At 39.1% G+C, this 26172-nt stretch overlaps 3 protein-coding genes and 1 pseudogene across 6 annotated transcripts in view; 2 read left to right on the top strand and 2 right to left on the bottom strand.

Moving 5' to 3' along the window:
- The window catches only part of ETFDH (electron transfer flavoprotein dehydrogenase), a 43133-nt gene extending 27686 nt beyond the window's left edge, over nucleotides 1-15447 (bottom strand). Inside the window, exon 1 of one of the 2 annotated variants that reach the window (XM_065904647.1) lies at nucleotides 15262-15447. In XM_065904647.1, the coding sequence (XP_065760719.1) occupies nucleotides 15262-15295 (34 nt within the window). In that variant the 5' untranslated portion in view covers nucleotides 15296-15447. Of the gene's footprint in view, nucleotides 1-14972; nucleotides 15132-15261 lie in introns of those variants that run through there. The other variant, XM_065904648.1, reaches the window with a different exon arrangement.
- On the top strand, nucleotides 2653-3364 carry LOC136146004 (biorientation of chromosomes in cell division protein 1 pseudogene; annotated as a pseudogene).
- Nucleotides 15448-15645: 198 nt separating the features above from the next.
- On the top strand, nucleotides 15646-19849 carry C13H4orf46 (chromosome 13 C4orf46 homolog). The gene is made up of 2 exons (XM_065904650.1): nucleotides 15646-16162; nucleotides 17437-19849. Exons 1-2 carry the CDS (start codon nucleotides 15977-15979, stop codon nucleotides 17590-17592), a joined length of 342 nt encoding a protein of 113 aa, XP_065760722.1. The 5' UTR covers nucleotides 15646-15976; the 3' UTR covers nucleotides 17593-19849.
- Nucleotides 19850-20720: 871 nt separating this feature from the next.
- Nucleotides 20721-26172, bottom strand: part of RXFP1 (relaxin family peptide receptor 1) — a 63732-nt gene continuing 58280 nt past the window's right edge. For all 3 annotated transcript variants that reach the window (XM_065903894.1, XM_065903895.1, XM_065903896.1), the window contains one exon: nucleotides 20721-24436. In XM_065903894.1, coding sequence (XP_065759966.1) covers nucleotides 24135-24436 — 302 coding nt within the window. In that variant the 3' untranslated portion in view covers nucleotides 20721-24134. The remainder of the gene's footprint in view (nucleotides 24437-26172) is intronic.

Genomic DNA, 26172 nt, shown 5'->3' with positions numbered 1-26172 from the left:
GGACCAGGTCTGGGTCCTGGACAGAAAAAGACTCTGGATAAAGGCCTCAGTTTAGTTAATATTGTTGTATTGATGTTAATTTCTTTACATTTGACGATTATTTTATGGATGCAAACTTAAGCGATGAAGGATATAATATCGAGAATTCCTCATGCTATCAGAAAAGATTTTAAAAGAGTGTAAATGCTTGTGACCTTGGATCAGGCAATGGTTTCTTAGCTGTGACACCAAAGCACAAGCAACAAAAGAGAAAATGGATAAACTGTACTTCACTGAAATTAAAATCTTTTGTTTTCAAAAGATATCAAGAAAGAGAAAAGATAACTCACAGAAGGGGAGAAAATATCTGCAAATCATATCTCTGATAAGGGGCTTGTATCTAACATATACAAAGAATGCATTTCTAGTAATAAAAAGACAAATAACCTGATTAAAAACACATAAACCCTGAATAGCTGCTTCTCCAAAGAAGATAAACAAATGTCCAATATGCACATGAAAAGATGATCAATATCATTAACCATCAGAGAAATACAAATCAAAACCACAATAAGATCCACTTGATATCCACTAGATGGTTATAATCAATAAGATAGATAACAACAAGTGTTGGTGAGGAGGTGGAGAAACTGGAACCCTCTCCTACACTGTTGGTGAGAATGTAAATGGTGCAGCAGCTTTGGAAAACAGTCTGTCATTTCCTCAAAACGTTAAGCATGGTTTCCATGTAATTCACTCTTAGGTATATATTTAAGATCCAAGAAAACACGTCCACACAAAACCTTCTACATGAATGTTCACAGGTACATTATTCACAGCAAAGTGGAAATGACCAAATGTCCATTAGTGAATGGACAAATAAAAAGTGACACGGTAATCCTATTCAGCAATAGAAAGAAGTAAACATGGACAGACCTTGAAAACATTACGTTAAAGTGACTAGCAGCCAGCCACAAAAAGACCACATTAGGGACTTCCCTGGTGGTCCACTGGCTAAGATTCTGTCCCACTGCAGGGGGTCCAGATTCAATTCCTGGTCAGGGAGCTAGATTCCATAATGCTGCAACCAAGAGTTCACATTCCTCAATGAAAGAGTTCACATGCTGCAACCAAGGATCCTGAATGCCACAACTAAGACTCAGTGCAGTCAAATAAATATATATTTTTAAAAGACCACATATTATATGATTCTATATATATGGAATATCCAGAATAATTTATAGGAATAGAAAATAAATTAGGTGTTGCCTAGGGTTGGAGAGTTGGGATTGATTTCTAAAGGGTATGAGGTTTCTTCCTGGGATGATGAAAATGTTCTAACACTGTGTGATGGTTGCAGAACTTTGTGGACATACTAAAAACTACTGAATGGTACATTTCAGATGATGTAATGATATGGTATATAACTTACATTTCAATAAAACTGTTATTATGGGAAAGACATTATGGGATTATGGGAAAAACATTTTATAATTTTTAAAAAGAAAATTGGTTTTGGGAAAGTTTTTCTAACTATAGTTAAAAAATCTCAAAAATCATAAAATCATTTAACTAAAATTTTAAACATCTATAAGACCAAAATATGACATAAACATTAGTGTCTTATTTGTATCCTACAGTAGATAGCATACTGCTATTTATTTTCCTTTTTGTGTGCTAAATCTCAGTGCTAGCCTATATATAGGTATAAATATTTGTTGATTGAGTACCAGTCCTTTTTATCAGAGTACTTACTTATGACTGACTCATGCTATTATGAAACAGGTTATTCTTGTTTTATTGTAATTCTCTGTGAAAAGGCAGGCTAGTCATAAATCATAAGCATTAAAAGGTCAACAAGAGGGAAAGAAAATCTAAGCCATAGGCTGGGAGGAAATATTTGCAGAAAACAAAGCTGATAAAGGGCTGATATACAATATATACGAAGAATTCATATATCGATAATTCAACAAGAAAATAAACAGATCAATTTAAAAACAGGCAAAAAGATCTGGACAGACACCTGGCCAAAGCAAATATTCAGATGGAAAATAAGTATAGGAAAGCTAAACACCCTGTTTCATCAAGGAATTGCAAATTAAAACAACTGCAAACTAAAACACCTATCAGAATGGCCAAAACCCATTCTGGAGAACACCTTTCAGGAGGTGGAGCAGCAGAACTCATTCATTGCTTCTGGGAACGCAAAACGGTACAGACACTGTGGAAGACAGTTTGGCAGTTTCTCACAAAGCTAAACATACTCTTTTCTTCCCCCTCCTTTAAACTCTTTTATTAAATAAATACCTCATGATCCAACGTAAGTATTAAAATAACACAATGCTGAATAAAAGGGAAAGTGAAAATGCCCCTTCTCAAAATGTTTCGAGAATAAATGAACGCAGGACTTCCCTGGTGGTCCAATGGTTAAGAATCTGCCTTGCAATGCAGGGATGTGGGTTTGACCCCTGGTTTGGGAACTAAGATCCCACATGCCGCAGAGCAACTAAGCCTATGCCACACCTACTGAGCCCACGTGCTCTGAGGCCCACGTGCCACAACTAACTGAAGCCCATGTGTCCCAACTACAGAGTCCGTGCATCAGTCAAGATCTTGGCTGCAGGAACTAAGACCCTACACAGCCAAATAAATAAATCTGACAAAAGAGAATAAATGAGGCCATGCTGCGGTCCCCCTGCCAGCCCTTCCTCCACCTCTGCCACCTCTACACGACCCCCGCCCTCCGTCCCTGAGAGGAAGCCATATTCGGTCTCCTCCGTGGCCCGAGGTGCAGCCACGGCAGACAGTGGGGACACCCATGTGGTGGGCAGCGGCAGCGCGGGCCAGGCCTCCACGGGAGCTGCGATGGCATGATGGGCGCTCTCGGGAGCAGTGGCCCCATCAGCCCAGCCTCAGTGCCTCTCCGGGACCTCGCACTCATCACGCTCGTCTTGGAGCAGTTCAAGAGCCAGGGCCTGTTTGACACCTTCTGCCAGGACTGCCTGGCCCAGATGGACAACAAGCCAGCTTACCAAAACTGGAGGCAGAAAGTGGATAATTTTGTTGTCAACACATCTGGATAAGTGGGAATGGAATCCTACTATGAACGAAAACCAGCTGTAAAATGGTCTGAGGCAAGAGTGTGGTTCAGTCAGGGATGCTGGAAGCTGGAGTGGACAGAATTCTTTCTGAAGTGGTGGATCCCAAACTAAACCATATCTTCTGGCCACAAACAGAAAGAGCAATTCATGAATTCCTGGCGGCCCAGAAAAAAGCAGCTGTGCCAGCACCCACCCCAGAACCTGGAAGCCAAGACCCTCCAGCTCCATCCCAGAAGGCTTCCCAAGAATACATCTGCCACATTTTGGAAGCTCCTTTGAATTAACGGTGAATAACTGGATTCAGTTACTTCATTCAACTTCAAAAATGAAGACAAGCCAAGGTCCTCACTGACTTCAGGGTTCAATGCTGACTGTGGGGTGTTTAGATAGAAGAGGGATCAAGCAGGGCTGTAGGAAAGTGACTATGTGGGCCCCCACATGGTGCTGCCATCTGGCCAGCCTGTCCTAGGGATGCCACCCAGCAGACACTACAGCTATATTAAGAAGCACCACATCACCTTGGGGTTGTCCTGAAAGTGACCTTTGTTACCTAAGAGACTGTGCAGGGATTTTAGCATCTGTGCTTCAGGATAAGCAGATGCTACAGTGCAGCAACACAACCGGTCTCAAAGATGCAGTTTAAAAGAATGACAGTAAAGGTTAGCCAGCAGCAGGTATTTGACAATGCTTATTTGATACTGTTTCTCAAAGTTGCAAATCAGAGTGTACAAGCTATTAGCACCAGATAGCTGTAAGATTGTTACCACCCTCTTTACATAACTCTTGTAGCTTCTGCTTCCTTTCCACTGTCAGTCAGTTCAGTTCAGTCACTCAGTCGTGTCCGACTCTTTGTGACCCCATGAATTGCAGCACACCAGGCCTCCCTGTTCATCACCAACTCCCGGAGTCCACCCAAACTCATGTCCATCAAGTCGGTGATGCCATCCAGACATCTCACCTTCTGTCGTCCCCTTATCCTCCTGCCCCCAATCCCTCCCAGCATCAGGGTCTTTTCCAATGAGTCAACTCTTCGCATGAGGTTCAAGAGGTGTCAAAACATGGGACACTCGAATGCATGAGGAAATGCAGAGTTGGGGGTAGGGAAAAACATTAGCAGACTCTCTGTCCAGGGCTTTTTCCTATCCTGCAAGGACTAGTGAGTCTTGGGTGTGTTTATTTTATTCTCATGTTTGTGTTTTTTAGAAGGTGAATAAGTGGCTTAAGTTTTATAATTAAATCATTTGATACTCTGAAAAAAAATAAATGAATGCAAGATAAATTATATACTCTTTAGAAGAGCATATAAGATCTCTTACTATCTGAACCCAGTTTATCTTTTGAAACTACTTTCCAGCATTGATCTATTAAACACATTCCCAAATACTGTATTTTTTAATACCACTAGGCCCTTTGCTTGCTGTTTTGGTGTTTTTTTATATTACTATTATGGTCAACTATATATAACATAGGATTTATTATCTTAAAAATTCTTAAGTGGATAACTTGCTATTTTCTTTGTCTGGAATTTTAAGAAAAAAAAAATTTTTTTTTTTGGGCTGGGCAGCAAGGCAGGCAGGATCCTAGATCTCAGACCAGAGATGGAACCTGTGCCCCCTGCAGTGGAAACGCAGAGCTTTAACCACTGAGCTTTCGGGAAATCCCCTCTTTGCCTGGAATTTTCCTTCACTTTTCTATACTGGTTAAACTTCCTCTGGAAATTTTGAAAACTCTTCTTGATAGTTCTAACCCCCTCCTTGCTCTTGTAACACATTGTACATTGTCTTATCTGTCTCCTCTCAGCTCATGGGTTCCTCAAAGGCAGAGACGGTCTGATTTATCCTGAAAACCTAGTGCCTGTTGCTGGGGCTGAGCAAAGAAAGTGTTCCATTAACTCTTCCTACACTCCTTTGTATCTCTGATACTTGCTTCTGAAGCTAAACATACTCTTAACATAGGATCCAGCAATTCCTATTGCATTTGGCATTCACCAAAATGAGTTGAAAATTAACATCCATACAAAAATCCACCAACAAAATGAACAAACTCTAGAGATCTACTGTACAGCGCTGCACCTATAGTCAATAACATACATTTAAAATTTTGTCAAAAGTGTGTGTGTCATGTTGTGTTCTTATCACAATAAAATATGCAGAATTTAAAAGTTTCACCTGACTGTTTATAGCAACTTTATTCATAACTATCAAAACTTGGGAGATGTCCTTTAATAGGTAAGTGGATAAACAGACTGTGGTGCACCCATACAATGGAATGTTAATCAGTGTTAAAAAGAATTGCAGAGACACTGGAGGAAATGAAAATGCATACTGAAAATGTTACATCCTTTATGATTCCAACTCTATGACATTCTAGAAAAGGGACAGTAACAGATCAGTGGGTGTCAGGTGTTCAGAAAGAGGGAGGAAGGGATGAATATGTGGAAAAAAGGGTATCTGTGGGGCAGCAAGGCTATTCTGTATGATAATGTTATTAATAGAGGATATGTGTTATTACACATTTGTCAGAACCCACAGAATGTACGACACACAGAATGAACCTGATACAAACTCTGACCTTTAATGTATCAATACTGGCTCCCCAAGTGTGACCCATGTACCACACCAATGCAAGATGTTATCAGGGAATGGGAGAAAGTTAGAAGGAAACTGTGTACTTTCTGCTCAGTTTTTTTTTTTTAATCTAAAGCTGCTAAAAGAAATAACACTTATTAACTGAAGAAACAAACAAAAAAGACAACACAGAATAAGGCAGAGGCCAAGTGAACAGACGTTGGAGTTTGTCTACTCTGTGTTTGAATTCAGCAAGTTACGAACTCTCCCCACTTCATCAGCTCAATAAACTTCAGTTTATTGTCAACCTTTGCCTAGAAAACACTACTGTGCAGGACCCAGTACGTCTCACACAAAGCAAGTGACTAATACACACCTGTTGACCTGACAGGTACCCTCCTAATCACAAGTGACTAATACACATTTGTTAACCCAATAGGTACCTTCCTAAGTACAGTTTTAACTGTCACCCAGGAATTCGAAAATCTCTGGTTTATTTTCCTAAAACTAATTCCTGGATTATAATGGTAACAATGAGGCCTTTCTCAGTTTTTGTCTCTCATAGTGAAGCATCTGTCTGCATGTGAACGAGTTTCTAAACATGGAACAATAAATAAACAGTGAATCTCAACAAAGGTTTTTTGCATTTTGAATTTGGAGTATAAAATACAATTTATATTTTCATGGGCATATATAACAGTTATGAAATTTCAATTTTATTACCACATGGTACTCTTTACGACTTTATGAGACAATCCTCATTTACAGCAGAGAGAGAGAAATTCAGATGACCCCAGCCAACCCAGGCTCTATCCTTGCAATACCAGTCAAACTCTGAGGCTACAGCTGGACTTGACCTGGTCTCTGAAGTTACAGGACCTGAAACTAGCTGTTTCCTTCCTCCCTCCCTTCCTCTTCTTGCTTTCCTTCTTTTCTGATTAAAAGGAGATGTCAGCCTGGCAAAGGCTAATTATTTATATTCTTAAGCACTCAACTGCATAACATTTATTTTTATGCTTCATTCTTTCCAATAAAATGAACTTTTTAAAAGTAAAACTTAGCATCAGACAATCAATTAGATTATGATGAACACAGGGGGGGAAGAGGTCTGAAGCACTGAACCCTAAAGCCTCTTAAACACTAAAAATCTGTTTTCTGAGTCATTCTTTTATAAATAAAAAAAAAGTCAAGGTATTAATTTTCTCTACTTGCAAACAGCATACTAGAAACTATAATATTGGGAATAACTTTTTAAAATCTACTTATCCCTTTTTACCTTTACTAAATCTTAAAAAAAAAAAGGTAAATAAAAATAGTATGGGAAGCTTTGCACAGTGGCAGTATCGTAGCCAATGAGGTTTTACAGCTGCTATGGAGAACAGTGTGGAGATTTCTTTAAAAACTGGAAATAGAACTGCCATATGACCCAGCAATACCACTTCTGGGCATACACACCAAGGAAACCAGATCTGAAAGGGACACGTGCACCCCAATGTTCATCGCAGCACTGTTTATAATAGCCAGGACATGGAAGCAACCAAGATGCCCATCAGCAGACGAATGGATAAGGAAGCTGTGGTCCATATACACCATGGAATATTACTCAGCCGTTAAAAAGAATTCATTTGAATTAGTTCTAATGAGATAGATGAAACTGGAGCCCATTATACAGAGTGAAGTAAGCCAGAAAGATAAAGACCATTACAGTATACTAACACATATATATGGAATTTAGAAAGATGGTAATGATAACCCTATATGCAAAACAGAAAAAGAGACACAGAAGTACAGAACAGACTTTTGAATTCTATGGGAGAAGGTGAGGGTGGCATGTTTCGAAAGAACAGCATGTATATTATCTATGGTGAAACAGATCACCAGCCCAGGTGGGATGCATGACACAAGTGCTCGGGCCTGGTGCACTGGGAGGACCCAGAGGAATCGGGTGGAGAGGGAGGTGGGAGGGGGGATCGGGATGGGGAATACATGTAACTCCATGGCTGATTCATGTCAATGTATGACAAAACACAGTGAAATGTTGTGAAGTAATTAGCCTCCAACTAATAAAAAAAAAAATAGTATGGGAGAGCTCAGTTCCAGAGTTCAAATAGAGTATTATCATCATTTAAAATAATACTTATTTACTATAAAAAAACAAATTTTTTTGATGCATTGTAATTTAGCATACAGAAGTTATCATTTGCTTTTTAAATCTGATGATTTGGTACCAGACAAAACTGTAACTCCATTGCTTATACAGCTAATAATTTTCTTAAAAATAATCTGGAATTGGGTAGTCTAATTTCCTTCAGAGGGTTAAAAAAAATCACAACCTTTACCCCTTTTCTGAATACAAATCTGACACTTAACTTTAGAGGTTTAACACTTAGACACCTTAGCTAAATTTTGGTAGAGAAGTGAGGTCAAAAAGTTCAGAGAACTCATGATATCACCATACAAAATCACACTGATGGCAATTCTGTGTCCATCTCTTTGATGTCTGTAGTCCTAACACCAGGCCATGAAAACAGCAATGATTTAGAGACCCAGTGAAAACAGAAATAGTAATTTTAGTGGGATTTGGATAGCACCTGACCCAAGAATGATTTCAATTAAATTAAGAGGAGGACAGATTGCACCTGATTACTCTGATATTTTGAAAAACATAGAGCATATTGTGGACAAAAAATGTCACCTGCTAACTTCAGTATACAAAAGATGTTGTGGCCATCAAGCCATCAGCCACGGCAGCTGCCTCCAACAGTACACCCTGAGGGGATTCAGAATGGAGAAGAGCAAGGTGCTGGCCCTAGATAGTAAAGATGCCTGTCAAAGGAATAACTGCAATGAGACCAGAATCTTGTGTCTTCCCACACAGAGAAAAGTGCTAAATTCGTTAATTTGAGATGTCTAGTTTTCTCTAATTAGCAGTAACATTTTGATGTTCCAGCTACCTGGATTTTCTGTTTTTACTCCCTGGCCCTAAACTCCTGTATATCCTGGCTCTTCCCGTTACTCTCTGGAACAGTCCTTCAGAGCTATCTCAGAGGCTGTTTCCTGGGTTTAACCCCTCAGCATATATGTTGATCATATCAGGCTTCCCTGGTGGCTCAGTGGTAAAGAATCTGACTGCCAATGCAGGAGACACGGGTTCAATCCCTGAGTCAGGAAGATCCCCTGGAGAAGGAAATGGCAACCCACTCCAGTATTCTTGCCTGGAAAATCCCATGGACAGAGGAGCCTGGTGGGCTACAGTCCATGGGATCGCAAAGAGTCAGACATGACTTAACAACTGAGCATGCACTCATGTCTGCTGAATAAAACATAATGCTCAACTTTCAGGTTTTGCTTCCCACCCTCCACTAGTTGACCTGACTAGTTGGTGACCCCAAAATGACCTAGAGCTGACTTCTGTCCTTCATCTGAACTCTACAAGGAACAAGAGCCTTGGTACCAGCAGTGGCCTCTTCTGCTTACCCACCTCCCTGGACAGTCAAGATGAATCTGGGTGACTCTTTCCTGGTTCTAGGTGCTCCAGACTATTGGCTGATGATTCTGAGTTTTATCTGGCGAAGTATAATAGGTACCTAGCTGCCCAGTTGAAAGATATTGAGTTGAAAGCTCCCTGGCTGAAAGACACTGAGTGCTCTGGATTGGGTGATTAAGTGAGAGGTTGGCCTAACATCTTTGCCTCCAGTTAACATTCCAGCCAGGTTTATCTATATACAAAACTTATACTTCCAAGTACTTACTTAATTGGGAATTACAGGAAATCACGCCTTGAAAATGACTAAGATGGGGTTCTTTCATTGTGTACAGAGTTAAGTCAGACAAAGACAGCTTAATAAAACATCTTTTCAGAATTATGACCTTAAACAAACAAAAGCCCCCTAGGAAGAACTTGCATTTCTCTGTGTCTTTGCCTACTTGCCTAAATGCCTACTTGATCTTTGGTGGTGTACGGGTATGCGTGTGCGTGTGTGTGTCCTGAAACTTGGTCTCTGCCATCCAGAAGGTACACATATGGTGTACATCTGTCAGCCAATCGAACAGACTGAGATTCTGCACAGTCTGTTGTCCACTGTGCCAACTCCCAGGCACTTCGTAATCTTAACCTTTATTGTGTCAGCCTTCATTTTCTTCGACTACTTTGGGGAGTAAAGCTTCTGGATCTTGTTTAGGTGGCATCCTCCACACTCTCTTGTGGGGAAGCCTCTTGCATCTTATAGGTTTGAGTCACTATTAACATATCGCTCACTAATGGCCAGATGATGATCTTTTAAATGGAAAAACAAATTGGTAAATTTTTAGAGAGCTCTCGTAACAAGCACTGTTTTATTGGTACCCATGAAAGAAGCAAATTAGAGGGTGGGAAAACATATATAATGATTAACCTAAGAACTCCTTTAAAACAAACAAAGAAAAAAAGTTTGGGAAGACTTATTTGTGGTCTCTGCTTCCCCTCAATGGGTCTTATAGATGCTAATAAAAGCATTAGAATAATTAATGTTAAGATGAAAGTTAAAAAAAAACAGAAACAGAAGTCTACAGACTTGTTCCCAACAAGAAGAAAAATTTTAAGGTGCTTGTTCCCCCCAAATAAAGAAATCTATAGGTGGCTGTTAATAAATGGGATAAATAAGACAGGTGTTAATGGGATTAAAGTAGAAAGTTTTGATGCAACACTAAGTAAAGACGGATGAGCCAAAGGGACACCCTGTTGGTTCCCAGTATTAATGAGCCCCAAACAAGTCTGCTCTATTTACCCAGTTTAAAAAATATATATCCTTAAAAGGCTGGGGAAAAAAATTATAATTAGCTATCTGACCAACAATTAGTTGGGGCAACAATTAGACCTATTAGTCAAGTTACAAGACTGACAAGAGGGCTTGCGTCCCTTGGCTCAATCCCTCACTAGGGATCTGAGTCTTTTATACAAAACAGATAAAATGGTTGGAGAATGTAAGAAAGGAAAGCTTCTAGGACTCCTTTTAAGACCAAAGCTTGTTGACTGGGTCCTAATGGGAACCAAAGTTAAAGGTATAAAAGTTGACAGAATTGTGATGAAAGTTTATAAAAATAGGTACATTTAAATAGGCTTCATATAAGATGTTTACGTCTCTTCTGCAGAATTATATTGTGGGATAGACATGTTTCACTGGGCTTCCTCTGCTTGGTATAAGACAGGGTATTTGAATCTGGCCCTCAGAAAATATTATTTAAACATATGAAAGGAAACCAATATAGTTACCTGAGCCAAGACAATATAAAGTAAAAACTGGGAACTAATATTCAGGGGCTAAAAAAATAATAATAGACATTTTGCTCTGGGTCTAACCTGTGTTCTCAAAAGAGGGGCTTTGTCAATGTCTCATGCAAGTTTTTGAAGGCATGACAAATTAAATCCTAAAGTTCTATAACCCAGGACTCTTTTGTGATTTTCAGTTTAGCTGGAAATCTCTGATACAAAAGCAAATCAAAGTAAGTATAGTTGGGCAAATCAACCTTTTAATATCAGGAGCTACTGTATCTTGCAAGTCTCTACAGATCAGAAATGTAAATACAGCTCCCAAAGAACTGAGACTGAGCCTAATTAGCTCAATCAAATAAAACCTGCAATGGAGTAGGGGAAATGGGAAAAAGACCTTTTAAAACTCAAACTGTTGGAAAGGTTCCCTCACCCAAAATCTAATTCTTAGCCTCCTTAAGGGTTTATCAAGGACAAATATAAATCTGAAGACTTTTCTACAAATAGTGAAGTAGTAATCTGAGCAAGCAAATTTATCTTATTCCAACTGTTACTTATAAACTTGTGAGTTTATATGGTAATACCTGATTCATAATGAAGCTTTTAGAGTGAAGCTATGCGATCTCTAGTTTTGTTTGTTTATGTGTCTGGGTGTACGTCACATATGAGATATCTCTAACTCTGGAAAATATGAACAAAATTAAACTTATAAAAGAGCTCTATTTAATTGACTTAAAGTAAGTACTTACAAACTAAATATTTCTAAATATATAAGAAACTTGGAGGGAATTTGGGGCTCACATGGTCTAGAAAATATTCAATATTAAATTAATATCTAATATTAAAGTTATCTTAAGCTCATTGGTTTAGTCAATACAGACATGTCTTACTTTTATTGTACGTAAGATAACTGAAGGTCAGTAAGTTCATGTCATTTCTGTTACAGAGTATGTCAATGTGAAAAAAAAAATTTAACTTGGTATGACTTTAAGTTACCAAATAAAGGTAAATGAGATAAGAATTTTCAGGTCAACTCTTTAGGAATTCTTTTGTTTTGGGTATGTTTATCTTAAAATAGTCTGTTCAGATTTTTGGTAATCTGAATTTTGATAAGTTAAATGATGGGAATTCCTTGAATATCCACGTCATTTCAAATAAGATAAAATAGTGGAATATTAATTGCTAAACAAGTCTAAATTTACCTACTTTTGTTTTCTCACAAGAGGGAAACTAAAGATCTTTGGCTTTATTAGACACGTCTTGTATCATATAGAAGAAAGAAATTACGTTATGAGAAAATATATGTTTCTAGAAGTTATAGAATATCCCAAATGGGACATGCTGGTTTCACAAACAGTTCACAATCACTTGTTCGTTTTAGGTTTCTGCTAAAGATTAAGGTTTTTAAGGGTTAAAACTATAACATGTAATCAAAGCTACTAAAACTATCAAGGGAAGTAGTTCACTGTATAAGGAAAGTAGGATGTATGTTTTCAGCAAAAGAAGATTGAAGAATAGAAATGAACCTGTTGGAAATGTAAGAGTGATTTTGTCCTAGAGTCAGTTATTTCTGGATAAAAAAATTAAGGAACAAACTAATAAGAACAGAGAAAGTTGTGGAAGGTCTATAGAAAAGGAGCCCTGAAAAATGAGTTTTGGAAATGGTCAGGCTAGGATTAGATTAAATTTAATAACGTAAATGGATTTTGTAATTAAAAGTACGCTGGAGTAGGACTGGTCTTGGTTCCTCTCTCTGTTAAAAGAGAACAAAATTTTCCCTGCTTTTGATAACAGATTGAGTTTCTGTGCCTCTAAATGATCTGTTTTTGCTTTTGAAATATTTTGTCACTTTGGTTAAGTGAATAAGTATTGTTTCACAATGACCTATGATCCTACTTGACCAGTGTTTTGAAACCTTTTTGATATTTTTGACAAACTTCCCAAATAGTAAATTCTAACTAAAGTCCTTCTGACCTTCAACTAACTCTGGGATACTCCAAAGGAGCCCTGATATCACAAAGAGAGATTTTAAACTAATTAGGTTTATTTATGTTAACATACATGGGAAACATTGTCACATAAAGCCATCTAAGGTTAGATGTCATTAATGCAGATATTCTAAAATTTATAAAGAACTCCCAGAAGTCTGGTATGTCCTGTTATCAATATAATGCTATCAATCATAATTATAGTTATTATCTTAAAATGCTGTTTGTCACAGAAATATCCAAGTTTCTTGTCAATTGCATTGTAATCAGATCTTTAACCATGTCATTTGAAGTATTTTGTCATTTATAGACAATCATTGCTTCACTCTGTTGCTTTTGTAAAATGAAGATCTTCAAGATTTATAAAAATGACTTTTTGGCAAAAAAAAATTCCTGATAACTTTCAGATCATATCACTGAACTGAAAAACCTTTCCTCTTACACTTACCTACAAGTTGATAAAGTATACCTTTGTAAATGAAGATGAAACATTATCTTTCTTTCTACGTGATCCCTCCAAAATTTGGCTTGTTCAGCTGGTTCTCCTGTGGATTGGAGGGCTTATTTCAACCAGACTAAAACTAGTTATACTGATCATTGTTTTAATTTGCTCTCTTGTTGGATTCAAATTACTTATGATTTGTCCCTCTCTCTGCTGCACTATGACCTTATTAATGTAATTAGCTGAATTACTTATATCCTTTCTATTTCATAAGATTTCCTTTGGCATCATCCAATGTTTAACCAGGCCTCCAACAAAATTAATGTCTTAAGACAATTTACATATAGATTAACTCTATACAGAATAATTGTAACAGTGCAACTTCAGATATGGGAAGAAATGACAAGGGAAAACATCTCCTGGATCATAATAAACTAGTGAGACAGGCACTCCAGAGAATTTCAGATTATCAACAGGGCCGGATCCAAAAACAACACATTGGGTGGCCTATCAACAGATTCTTTGCCTGATCTAGGAATGAACCTTCCTAGCACCAAGGGACAAAAACTGGTCATGAAATGACTCCCAAATGTTGGTCAAATTTATGAGTTAGAGGAGGCACTGTGGACAAGGAATATCACCTACTGTATCAGTAAACAAAGGATGTTGTGGCCATCAAGCTCTCAGCTACTGCAGCCGTCCCTGACTGTGTACTCTGAAGGGATTCAGAATAGAGAAAAGCAGGACACTGGGCCTAGATAGTGGAGATGCATGTCAAAGGAATGATTTCAATGAGCCCAAACTCTTACATCTTCGCATACACAAAAAAGCACTAAATTCATTAACTTGAGATACATTTTTTTAATTAGCAGTAATCTTTTGATGCTCCAACTACCTATTTTGTGTGTTTCAGCTTGTTTGTTTTTGCAAAAACTCCTATATGTCCTGGCTTCTACCTTACCTCTTCAAAACTGTCCCTCAGAACTATCTTAAGAGGCTGTCTCCTGGGCTAAGTGCTCCCTGTGCCTGTTGAGTAAAACATAATCCTCAACTTTTTAGGCTGTGCCTTTTTTTTCAGTCAACAGTATTTACACATTTGGTGTCGTATATAACACACCAGTAACAAAAACTTTAAATTCCAATTATTTAATACATGGTAGACAAATTTGACAAAATTCTACTTTTGTGAAATTTACATAAGAATATCCGTGAATTTGCAATATGTACACTTGTTTATTCTAGAACCAAAATTTAATTTAAATAAACTACAGAAAAAAATTAAGTCCGTTTTGAGAGATATCTTGGAGTAAACTTTTTGATGTTTAAAACCGTTTTTAAGTAAAACAAACAAAAACCGTCCAACGACATCATTCTACTTTTTTTTTTTTAAAGGTGAAAGGGGAGGTAATGAGGTATTTTACCAAATCATCATGATGGTTCTAGGGGCAACCATAACACGATACGCCGTAGAGTTAACTTTAGACAACACAGAAAAATTCCCGGCTCCAGAGACAACCTGATGACTTGGGTACCATATAAAAGTCAATGTGACAGAACAGAGTTCAAATTCTTAAGAAAGGAGTAGGACGGCTGCAAGACGCGTCTAGGCGAGGACCAAGGAGAAAACCTGTGTAAGAGCTAATTTACCTATTTTCCAACAAGGCTGTTGCAAGTCTAGGACAACATCTGGGCTTTGGGAAGAGGGTCAGCACCAGGGTTCGGGGAAGATTCCGCTCGGGAGCCGCGTTGACAAGTTTCCTCCGCCCATGACCTCTGCCCTAGTTGTCAACTTTTTCAGTAGGGACAAGCCCGGGGAGGAACCCAGGATCCACCTGGCGCTGATCGCGCGCCCTTGCCCGAGTTCCTCCCTAGTGAGGCGAGACCGGACTGCCCCGTGCCCTTGCTCTGTCAACCCGCGCCCGCAGACCCCGCTCACCCGGGCAGGCCAATCTGACCAGCAGCACCTGCATGTTCACAGCAGAAAGGACGCTGGCGCACGCCGGGGAAGGAGGTTGGGCTTGGCTCGTACGGGCGCGGGACCTCTAAGCCACTGGGGGCGCCATCGCCGGCCGGGACGCAAGCAGTCACCACCTGCCGGCTCCGCGGAACGCTCCAGCTTCACCACGCTCCCGCCTGGCTTGCTGTGTGCGGGCGCCACGAGTGACGCGACGCGACGCGACGCGACGCCAGTAGCACTTCCGGGACACGGACCAAAGGGGCAAGGGAAGGGACTCCAAGTCCCAGCGCCGCCCGCGGCTGCAGGCTGCGCGGCCTCTCACCCGGCGTGCGCTAAGAAGGGCGCCGGTATGGTTGGGGCCGGGGGTGGGGGCGGACCACAAATCCCAGGGTGAATCGCGCGCAGAGCCCCAAGACGGTGAGGCGGCGCGGCGCGCACGGCACCTTGGGAGCTGTGGTCTTCTGCTCCGGCGTCTGGGAGCCCGTTGGGAGGTTTTCCCCTGGAGCGGAAAGCAGCCGCAGGCTAACTCATTGGCATCTGATTGGCTGGTCCCTAGAAAGTGACAAGGCTTCGCGGTCCCTGGCGCAGAGCCGAGAGGAGGCGGGCCCGCTGGGCTTTGGGCGCGAGCGGTTGAAAGAGACGGTTGGTGTTGGTTCGGCCTCCCAAGTCCGGTCCAGTCGCCCAGCCCCGCTCCATGGCGAACCCTGAAGGGCTGCAGGTTTTCCCGCCGCCGCCGCCGCCCCCTTCTTCTCCTTCGTCTTCAGACACGTCTTCAGCATCTTCCCCCGGCGCCCCGGGGGGTTTGGGCTGGCCGGTTCCGAGCAAGAGCAGCGGCCGACTGGTGGACCCGCTGGAAGAGGTGGAGCTGCAGATCGGAGACGTGAGTGCGGCCGGCGGGTCCGGGCCGTGTCCCTCACGTATTCAAGAGCCGCGTCGGGAGTCCAGGGCATCCCTCTCCCGCAGCGCCCGCGCCGGGTCTTTGTGCCTGGAGGTCTGCTTCCGCTCTCGCGCTGTAACCCGAAACGGCGCAGTTCACAAACCCACCGCCCTGCCTAGTCCGCGGGGCTGAGGGCCAGACAGGGATTCCTCTGCTGGGACTTGAGCCGTCTCCCTTCCCCTAGCCCTGTTTAGTTGGCCGCCTGCCCAGAGCCTGCTGGCTAGGCGATTATCCGTCTGGGCGGACCCAGTTAGGATGAGTTAGTCCCCGCCCCGTGGTCCAGATTGCTTCCCCTAACAGTACAAAGACCCGTCCATCTGATGGCCGGGATTCCTGGTCTGGACGGCTCCAGTTGAGTCTCCAGTTTGTAGACGCGCGCGTACACTCACAGCCACCCAGCCACCCATCACACACAGTCGGGTTTCTCGATTTAAGGTCAAGTGAATGAAGTCTGTAGGGTGATGTCTTAACCGGGAGATCCTCCTGTGCAGATTGCAAACCGCGGGGTGAACCCTGTTATTCTCTGATTCCTCAGCAAGTATTTGTTGTTTTAAAAAGATGGCTGAAATGCTGACACAGCTTCATCTGTGCTGAACCAGGCTGGTTCCAAGTGAGCGTGTAGAATGCAGTGCTGACGTGTTTGTTACCCAGGAACAGTGTTATTTTATACAGTGGGTGAAAAAAGCATTTGATCAAGAAGTGAGTTTTCCACCAAGAGTGCTGTGTTTTCTGCATGGGTGTTGTTTTTGTTGGCATTAATTGTGAGCTTAGAATGTCTGTTCTTTGGTTCGTACGATTTCATGGACTGCAGTGTTAAACATAAAAATAGCGGAGCAAGTCCCTTCCTCCCATCAGTAAGAGCTGTATCATAAGTCCTTCAAATACTTCTGGTACTTGGTGTCAACGGGCCCAAGGCATCTTGTTGAACTAAATGAGACTAGTGTATTATCACCCGAAAAAGATGCTGACTGGTCATGTCTCATACATAATGTATCTTTCTAGTAGACCTATGTCCTCAAAGCTTACTTAATGTAGAAAATTTTTTTAGGTTCCACTAAAAAGCTGGCATGTCTTAGTTTGAAGATTTTTAACTTTTAAAGAAAAGAACTTGGGCATTGGATTCTAAGCTATTTTCAGCCGGTTCATAAAATAGGGAGAGAATTTAAAAAATAAACTTATATTGTTTGACTTTTCTTTTTTTTTTTTTTAACTTTCAGGCAGCATTTTCATTAACCAAACTTCTGGAAGCCACATCTGCAGTATCAGCTCAAGTGGAAGAGCTTGCCTTCAAATGTACAGAAAATGCACGTTTCCTTAAAACATGGCGGGACCTCTTGAAAGAAGGCTATGATTCCTTGAAGCCTGACAACTAATTTGACTGTAATAATGCATTCCTCCTTATCTAGGATGTTTGCACATGTACCATAGGGACTGGATAATCGCACGGTTCTGGATACTGAAGATGAGATTTTTCTTGGTTTTCTTCATTTTGTGAAAACAGAATGCTGATGTTATTTTTGAGGCTGATTCATATTTATCTTTAAACACTTTCTGTTCTCTGAACTTTAAAAGAATCTTTTATGAAAGTTAATCAGTAGATAATAATGCCACAGTGTTACCAGTAGCAAACTAGGTGGACCATTATGCTCTTCTATTTGCAAGAAGATTCCAAGAATAGCAGAATTTGAAACTGAGCTTTATTTATGAGCCAAAGAAGGTAAACTTTCATGTTACCATTGTTAGATTTAGCTCCACTGGGCTAAGTTCCCTAGAACCAATGATTGTAAATATGTTACTTACATATTTCCAGCAACCTAAAACACTGTTACACAACAGTCACTAGATGTTTGTTAAATAAGAGTTGACAGCATTATTGAAAACTGCTTTTCCTTCTTGATTTCAGCATAAAGATGTTAATTGTTTCTTGAAAAAGTATTTGAGTCAGAACCTCACTGACTTGAAGGAAAATGTTATCTTTTTTTTGTAATAGGAATTTGAACTTTAGTAACAACTTTTAAAAATATATGATAAATATTTTTCATCCCTCTGTGATGCTTTTCAAAAAAACTTACTGAAGCCTATCTCGAAAAAATACATATTTTTTTTCTGTTTCTGAGGTTAACTGCTTTTATGGATATTTCTCATATTCACTGTTTTGTATGTTTAATTTTTCTCTTTAAAGTGCCTTATCAAAATTATGGCTCTGTATTATTACTTTTGGAGCTTGGCAGGTAATAATTTTAAATTCTGAATGTAATAATTCTAAACAAGTACTTTTAAAAAATGCATCAAATTTAAATGATGTAATTATTTTCATATTATTTGATCTTCATGACAATGCTGTTTTACTTGTCTCATATCTTATGTTGTGCACACGTGCTCTCTCTCTCTTGGTGAGTTTGTGTCATATATGTTGGTGATTAAGCCAACTAATTCTCTGTTGTGTGACTTCTGGACGTATCTGATGCAGCATCTTAATTCTTTGTAGCTGTGGAGGTATGCACAGAACTACACTTCCAAGCCCCACAGTGGGCCTGTGAAAGGGGACACATGGATGGGCAAAGGATAGTTTTATTTAACATATTAAGTCACAGTTCTTGATTACTTTTTTATGTTAAAGATAACACTTGTGGTGTGTTGCTATACCAAAGAGATGCTTATTTTGATATTAGAAAAATATTTTTCTTACATGTCATGAAAGTTGCAATTTTTAATATCTATAAAAATAAGCTTGTTCAAAGCAAATGTTCTTTTCATTTCTTCAGGTTCATTATTTTAAAACTTTATTGACGGGATGGGGAACACATGTAAATCCATGGCTGATTCATGTCAATATATGGCAAAAACCACTACAATATTGTAAAGTAATTAGCCTCCAACGAATAAAAATAAATGGAAAAAAAAATTAAAAAAAAATAAATCTCAGGCGGAAAACTAAAAACTAAAAATAAATAAATAAATAAATAAATAAATAAAACTTTATTGAAATATTTCAAACCTAAGAGGAAAGGTGGATCACTTAAACAACACCCATATGTTTCCACCATGCAGATTTAATAAATTTTAGCATTTGGTTATGTTTTCTTTAGATCTGTGAACATATTAATATGTAAGTGTTAGATGCATTTGAAACTTATTTTATTACCTTTTGATTGCATCCCTTTCTCCCTAGAGATAACCTCTTATCCTAGAGGGATTGCATATTCTAGTTTGTGTTTTTATGTTTTTGATACACATATGTGTTATCAAAACACTACAAAGTACTATCTTGAAACTAATATTATTGACTGTTTGTCAAATTAAAAAAATACTATTTTGTGTGTGTGGTAACCAGCCTCCAGAGGGCCCCAATGGTCTTCTTCTGATATTCATTTCTTAGAGATGGTCCCCCACACTGAATAGTACTGCCCCATGTAAGTACAGGACATTGAGGAAATGTGGTGTGATTTTGCAGGCGATACCTTTTGACCATTTTTCTGTTATATTTTGTCTTTTCCTTATGGCTTTATAGTATTACGTATTTTCGATACTACATAATGCTCTGTTACGTATGTTTGAACTGTCTTGGTCTGTGGTGTGTCCTTGTATTTGATTATAGAGTCTTCTTAAACATTTTTAATTTTAATGTAATCTCACCAGTCTTTCATAATAGTGTTTTCTGAGTCTTGTCTAGCAAATGTCATAAAGATATTCTCCTGTACATCTTTCCAAAAGTTAAAAAAAAAGTTTTTTAGTGTTTTTAGTGTTTAGATGTTTAATCCACCTGAATTTCTTTTTGTTTGTTGTTTAACTCTTGGGTTTTGTTTTATTTATTTTTGTATGTGTATAGCTGTTCTTCCAAATACCATGTTTCAGATGCTATATGTCATTCAGTTACCATATAAATGACTTGGTCTGAGCTCTGCATTCATTCTTTTGATCTGTTTGCTTCATCTCATGCTATGATTCTCTGTAACTTCGCTTAGTTTAGCAGTATCATAAATGTGATCTGTACTACTTTGGTCTTTGTGTGAGTTCCTCTCCCTGCCTGCCCCACCCCCCAACATATGTTTTTCTAAGGTAGAAAAATCATGTTAATTGATTTCTAATTTTATTTAATTGCCATTTACTTGGGTTAACCCCCAATTTCAGGCAGTGAGCCTTCTGAGGACACTTAATTCCTCTCAAAAAACTCATAGCTGCTATAGTTTGGAGTCTACAGGCCCACAGCTCAGCTTTGCTCACAGGTTCTATTGCCATGTGTGGTCCACGGAGAAGTTCATCTTATTTTCAAGAGTGACTTAAAAAAAATTCATCCCTTTTTATATTTATTTTTGCTCTGCTTCATGGGAGAGATGGGGAAGGAGGTCCAAACATAAACGTTTTCTTAAAGACAAAAAATTTTTAAACTTAGTAGTTCATTGCCAAATCTACATAAACCTCAGAGGACAACTTAATGTTCTGACTGATGTAAACTTTTAAGAGCCTCAAGAGGATGACGTCAGTAAAATGGAATTAAAATAGTGTCTTTAGTTTCAAAAATTCTGAGCGTGAAATATATGCCAAACAATGTTAGGTTTATAAACATTATTTCATGTAACCATATTAGCTCTTTGAGGAAAGTGATATTATTCCTATCTATAGAATAGAAGGCAATGGCATCCCACTCCAGTACTTTTGCCTGGAAAATCCCATGGATGGAGCCTGGTGGACTGCAGTCCATGGGGTCGCTAAAGGTCGGACATGACTGAGCGACTTCACTTTCGTTTTTCACTTTCATGCATTGGAGAAGGAAATGGCAACCCACTCCAGTGTTCTTGCCTGGAGAATCCCAGGGACGGGGGAGCCTGGTGGGCTGCCGTCTATGGGGTCGCACAGAGTCGGACACGACTGAAGTTACTTAGCAGCATAGAATAGAAAACAGGCTGAGGTGAAATAATTTGCCTGAGTGTCTCCAACAACAAAACTAATATGCTTGTTTATACTATGCCTTGCTACCCATCTCTTGGTTAATCTTATTAATATTCAAGGCTGTGATTTTACTTAGTTTCCCCATATGTGATAGTTTATGTGTCAACTTGACTGGATCACAGGGTACCCATATGTTTTGTCAAACATTCAGGGTATTTGTGTGAGGGTGTTTTTGGGTGAGATTAACAATTCAGGTAGTAGACTGAATAAAACAGATTGCCCTCCATAATGTGGGTGGGCCTCATGCAATCAGTAGAACCATGGACCTTCCTGCCTGATGACCTTTGAACCAGGCCATTGGCTTTTCCTGGTTCTACAGTACCTTCTGGCCTTTGGACTTGAACTGGGATATTGGCTTTGCAGGTTTTTGGACTTGCCAGCCTCCATAATCTCATGAGCCAATTCCTTATAATCTCTTTGCATATGTAAATATATATATTTTTGTTGAAAGTATGACATTCTTCATGTAAAAAATGTATTTGTGTTATTTCATGTAAGAATGGAGAAGGCAATGGCAACCCACTCCAGTATTCTTGCCTAGAGAATTCCGTGGATGGAGGAGCCTGGTGGGCTGCTGTCCATGGGGTCGCACAGAGTCAGACACAACTAAAGCAACTTAGCAGCAGCAGCATGTATGAACAGAAAGGACTCAGATATGGCTTCAGTAATGATGACATACAGGCCTAGTTGCCCCACAAAATGTGGGGTCTTCCCAGAGCAGGGATCAAATCCATGTCCCCTGCATTGGAGGTGGATTCTTAACCACTGGATCACCAGGGAAGCCTTTAGACCTTGTTTTTGCCCAAGAAGTTACCCTGTACTTCTCAGGTTATCATCTCTCCAACTTCTCTACCCTGGTAACCTCTGATCTACTTTCTGTCTGAATTTGCTTATTCTAGGTATTTCATGTAAGTGGAATCATATAGTTATTTCAACTTTTTGTGTCTGGCTTATTTCACATTATGTTCTAGCATGTGTCAGAATTCATTCCTCTTTGTGGCTGAATAATATTCCATTGTGTGTGTACATCACATTTTGTTATCTGTTCATCAGTTGATGGGCACTTGGGTTGCTCCTGTCTTTTCGCAACCATGAATAATGCTATGATGAGTATTTGCAAACAAGTATCTGAGTCCTGTTTTCTTTTGGGTTTATACTCAAAGAGTGAAATTGCTGAATCATATGGGAATTCTCTGATAAACTTTTGAGGAACAACCAAATGGTTTTCTACAGTGACTTCATCATTTTACATTCCCACCAGCAATGTAGGGGCTTCCCAGGTGGCTCAGGGGGTACAAAATCTGCCTGCAATTCAGGAGACTCAGGAAATGCAGGTTCGACCCCTGGGTCAGGAAGATCCTTTCGAGGAGGGCATGGCAACCCACTCCAGTAGTGTTGCCTGGAGAATGCCATGGACAGAGGAGCCTGGCGGGCTACAGTCCATGGGTCACAGAGTTGGACATGACAGCATGCATGCACAAATAAAACCAGCAATGTAGAAAGGGTTTAGTCGCCATATCCTTGCCAATGCTTGTTATTTTCCTTTTTTTTTTTTTTAAAAATTGTAATCCCCTTGTAGGCGTAGTTTTATCTTTTTGTGGTTTTGATATGTATTTTCCTAATGATTAGTGATACTGGACATGCTTATTGGCCATTTGTATATCTTCTTTGAAGAAATATCTATTCAAGCCCTTTGACCATTTGAAAAATTGAGTTGCTTGTCTTTTGTTGAGTTGTAAGAGTTCTTTATATATTTTGGAGTTCTTTATATATTTCTCAGATATATGATTTGTAAAAATGTCCTTTCATTCTGGAAGGTTGTCTTTTTATTGTGTTTGTTTCTGTTCTTTGATGCACAAAAGTGTTTGATTTAGTTGAAGTCCAGTTTATTCATTTTTTCCTTTTCTTACTCATACTTTTCATGTTATATCTAAAAATTCACTGTCAAAGCCACAGTTTTAAAGATTTCCCATATATTTTCTTCTAAGTGATTTATATCATTGATCTGTTTTGAGTAAATTTTTATATATAGTATAAAGTAGGAGTCCAACTTCATTCTTTTGCATGGTAATATCCAGTTGTACTGGCATCATTTATTGATAAGACTGTTCTTTCCCCATTTGATTATCTTAGCATATCTGTTGAACATCAATTGACTGTAAATATGAGGGTTTTATTTCTGTACTCTCAGTTCTATTCCACTGATTTCATTCTAGCTTTTCTGATTCATTCCTTTGCGATACTTCTATCACCTTTTTACAATCTCGTATAATGGTGATCATATAAAGCAAAAAGACAACTGGGCTGGAAATTGATAGAAAGGTGCTGTTCTGAGCTATTATCAGAGCACCTTTTTTTCCATAGGAATAAATGTGTATTGCCTCTCAAGTGCATGAAGACTTGAAGAGAGGTAAAATGAGTTCTTAAAATATTTGCATTTTCCAGTAATGAGACATTTTCTCTGATGTTAGTATACTGATTATTAGAAAACATTAAATTTTTATTTAAAAGTGTCCATGATCCTTATGTTTTCAAGACAGGCGAAGCTGTACCTTAAACTAAGAGTTGCAGGTGGACTTTGTATTAATATATTCTTGTAGTTATACAATTTAACATTGCAAATTGACAAGATTTTTTACTATTTGCTCCCAGGAATTTATCACAGTGCCATGCACATAGTGGTTACTCAGTAAATGCATGCTAATAGAACAAATGAGCCTTTCTGAAATATATTTCTCTTAATTTCCTATCCAAAATATGTACTAATACATACACATTATCAATATAATTTATTTCCCTTTACACAGGCATCAATCATTTGATTTCTCCCAAATAACCTCATGTCCTTCTAAGCAAATTAATTTTAGCCATTATTATAAATTATTTTGTGGCACTTAGTTTAAACTCATAAATCCATCATGAAACATCTCACAGTATTCTCTGTGTAGAAATTGGTATCTGTCAGTTATGAATAGGAGTTGAGTCTAGTTGATTGAGAAATAAGTGATAATTTAGACGGGTCTGCGAAAAGAACTGGCTCCATTAACTCAGAAGGCATCTCCTGCATGGGCCACATTTCTACCCAGATGAATGACGGATCATATGTCTTCTGACTTCCTTTGCTGTCTATAGATCTTCTCTGTCTGTAGTTATACCAGAACTGATGGATCATTTCTTTGAATGGTCTTGTGGTAAGAGTATAGAGAATTGGGTTCAAAGCACTGTTGATAGGCAGAATAAAAATCACTACCCAAGAGGTTATGGTACCTGGAAGAGAAAAATGAAATTTGTTAAGTTTTTGTGGAAGTTTACAAGGTATGTAAACATCTTTTTCTTAGTTCTCCCCCAGCTGTCTTTTTAGTCTTAATTCCCCCCGCCCCATGTCACATAATTAAATACCAAGTCTACATGTAGTTCCAGGATGTTTTTCCAGGGTGCTAGTATTTGAGGGGGTTGCTGACATTTCACCCTGTATATTGTCACCCTGCTTATTTAACTTATACGCAGAGTACATCATGTGAAATGCTGGGCTGGATGAAGCACAAGCTGAAATCAAGATTGCCAGGAGAAATATCAATAACCTCAGATATGCAGATGACACCACCCTTATGGCAGAAAGTGAAGAACAACTAAAGAGCCTCTTGATGAAGGTGAAAGAGGAGAGTGAAAAAGTTGGCTTAAAACCCAACATTCAGAAAACTAACAGCATGGCATCTGGTCCCGTCACTTCATGGCAAATAGATGGGGAAACAGCGGAAACAGTGGCTGACTTTATTTTGGGGGGCTCCAAAATCACTGCAGGTGGTGATTGCAGCCATGAAATTAAAAGACACTTACTCCTTGGAAGGAAAGTTATGACCAACCTAGAAAGCATATTAAAAATCAGAGACATTACTTTGTCAACAAAGGTCTGTCTAGTCAAGGTCATGGTTTTTCCAGTAGTCATGTGTGGAGTATAAAGAAAGCTGAGCGCCGAAGAATTGATGCTTTTGAACTGTGGTGTTGAACAAGACTCTTGAGCGTCCCTTGGACTGCAAGGAGATCCAACCAGTCCATCCTAAAGGAAATTAGTCTTGAATATTCACTGAAAGGACTGATGCTGAAGCTGAAACTCCAATAATTTGGCCACCTGATATGAAGAACTGACTCACTGGAAAAGACCTTAACACTGGGAAAGATTGAAGGCAGGAGGAGTAGGGGACGACAGAGGATGAGATGGTTGGATGGCATCACCGACCCAATGGACATGAGTTTGAGTCAGCTCCGGGAGTTGGTGGTGGACAGGAAAGCCTGGTGTGTTGCAGTCCATGGGGTCGCAAAGAGTCGGACACAACTGAGCGACTGAACTGAACTGACATTTCAAGAAACAGGTTTTGGGCTAAGTAACTTCCTGAATACAAACAACAAAAGAATTCTAGTAGCTAGAAATTGTTTTTTTTTTAACCGGGTGATTACATATTACTCTGATATGATTCAATTTTAGGAAAAACAATATTGTTTAATATTTAAATCATATCTTTGCAAGTGTTTTAATTACTAGGTAGTGCGTGTAGTATTTCTTAGAATATATAGGCTTATCCTTAATATATTTTTGCTATTTATCTGGTTTGAAAAACTGGTATGCATTTTTAGGCTTTTGACTAGATATTTATTTCAGTAAAAACATCTTTGGCTAAACTTATCTTAAAATTACTGTAGTATATATGCAACTACCAAATACTCATTTTTTTTTATGATTTAATTTATGCTGTGTTCCCTCTTCTACTTGTAAAATGTAAGGCACTATCGCCACTAACCATGGGAAAAAGCAAAATTAAAATTGTATGTTTATAAATTTTTAAAGTGTGAGTGCACATTGCAATATGCAAACAGTTAACAGGATTTTATACATTTTTATTGTGGTAATTATACATAACATAAAAATTTCCATTTTAACCATTTCTAAGTGTGTACAGTTCAGTGGCATTAACTACATTCAGATTGTTGTGGAACCATCACCACCA

The sequence above is a fragment of the Muntiacus reevesi genome, chromosome 13 (assembly GCF_963930625.1).
Source record: "Muntiacus reevesi chromosome 13, mMunRee1.1, whole genome shotgun sequence".
In the NCBI taxonomy this organism is placed as follows: Eukaryota; Metazoa; Chordata; class Mammalia; order Artiodactyla; family Cervidae; genus Muntiacus; species Muntiacus reevesi.
The sequence above is the reverse complement of the archived record's forward strand: the minus strand, read 5'-3'. Positions and strand labels throughout refer to the sequence as shown.